This window comes from Bison bison, unplaced genomic scaffold, assembly GCF_000754665.1.
Source record: "Bison bison bison isolate TAMUID 2011002044 unplaced genomic scaffold, Bison_UMD1.0 scf7180017864480, whole genome shotgun sequence".
Lineage (NCBI taxonomy): Eukaryota > Metazoa > Chordata > Mammalia > Artiodactyla > Bovidae > Bison > Bison bison.
Window position 1 is genome coordinate 2,157,298 of NW_011495040.1, and position 1,308 is coordinate 2,158,605.

The 1,308-nt window shown below is 49.2% G+C and overlaps 1 protein-coding gene across 1 annotated transcript in view; it reads right to left on the reverse strand.

The window, feature by feature from the left end:
• LOC105004598 (chromosome unknown open reading frame, human C2orf68) overlaps positions 1-1,308 on the reverse strand; it is a 6,903-nt gene that overhangs the window by 4,364 nt on the left and 1,231 nt on the right. The window contains exons 2-3 of the mRNA XM_010862249.1: positions 1,276-1,305; positions 7-90 (exon numbers count right to left, since the gene is read on the reverse strand). Of these exons, the coding sequence (XP_010860551.1) occupies positions 7-90; positions 1,276-1,305 (114 nt within the window). The remainder of the gene's footprint in view (positions 1-6; positions 91-1,275; positions 1,306-1,308) is intronic.

Below are 1,308 nucleotides of genomic sequence, written 5' to 3' on the forward strand. Positions count from 1 at the left end.
GATGGCCAGGAGGCTCTGGCTCAGAGCTGCCACTACTGCTGCTTTCACCGGACTCCTCACAGTCTGGGTTGCTTGGGTGGGTAGAGCCATCTGGAGAGGGAAGAAAGGAAGGCTTCTGGAACCCTTGCCCAGAGATGATACAGGAAAACAGACTGTAAAGAAAACCCCAGACTTCTCTGGTGATCCAGTGGTTGGGAATCTGTCTGCCAAAGCAGGGGACAACAGGTTCGATCCTTGGTCCGGGAAGATCCCACATGCCTCAGGCCAACTAAGCCTGTGCACTCTAGAACATAACTACTGAGCCCTGTGTTCTACAGTCCGAGCCCCAAAACAAGAGAAGTTACTGTAATAAAAAGCCAAAGCATTGCAAGTAGAGAGGAGCCCCTGCTCACTGGAACTAGAGAAAGTCCGTGGGCAGCAACGAAGACCCAGCACAGCCAAAAATAAATAAAATTAAAAAAAGAAAAAAGCTGAATTTAGGGGGAAAAAAAAGCACCAGTCTTCTCATGGACCCAGAATGTGTGTGTGAAATGTGCCGCCTATCAGGGATTTTATTCACCTTTGCACCTCTGCACAGTCACATCACACAGGAGGTACACAACACACATCTGTCTACAGTGTTGGAAGGTGGTAGAGAGGTGGACTGTGCTCTCCCTGGGTTCAAATCCAGGCTCTGCCATTTACTTCCTTGAGATTTCAGGCAAGTTGCTGAACCTCTCTGTATCCGTTTTGCAGACTGTGAAACACAAATGATAATGGTTCCCATCTTATGGGGTCCTCTGAAAGCTAAATGAATGAAATGTATACAACCTCTAAAGGCACTCTTAGGGAAGATCAACAAATTTAGCATCATATGTTATCTACTGTAATTGCTGGGTCGAAATGAAGCTGGGGAAAAAAGGCCATTAAGTTGGTTTGGGCTTCATTCCACAAGTATGTCCTTGTCGCCTAGAGCAGCGCCAAACTTTTTTTCTGTTAGGTGACGGGAATACGAAAATAGTGTGGTGGAGAGGAAGCGAAAGACAACTTCTTGCCGACTCCCAGCTTTGTCCGGTAATAGTGATGCTTAACTTGAGCCCTCTCTGTTCTACGGGGAGAACCACTAGCGGCGATTGGGGACCATCGAGGTTGCTGTTCCGAGAAGGGACGAGGTGAACCGAGCCTTGGAGGCTAAGAAGTAGCTTTTTCCCATATAGGAAAGAAGAGTGCACTGAGGCTGAGCCAGGGCCAAAAGAGCGCGCGGGCTCGAGGAAGCAGGCGGGTGGGCGGCCTCACCTCGGTGTCGCGGCAGGTACACTTGCAGATCGG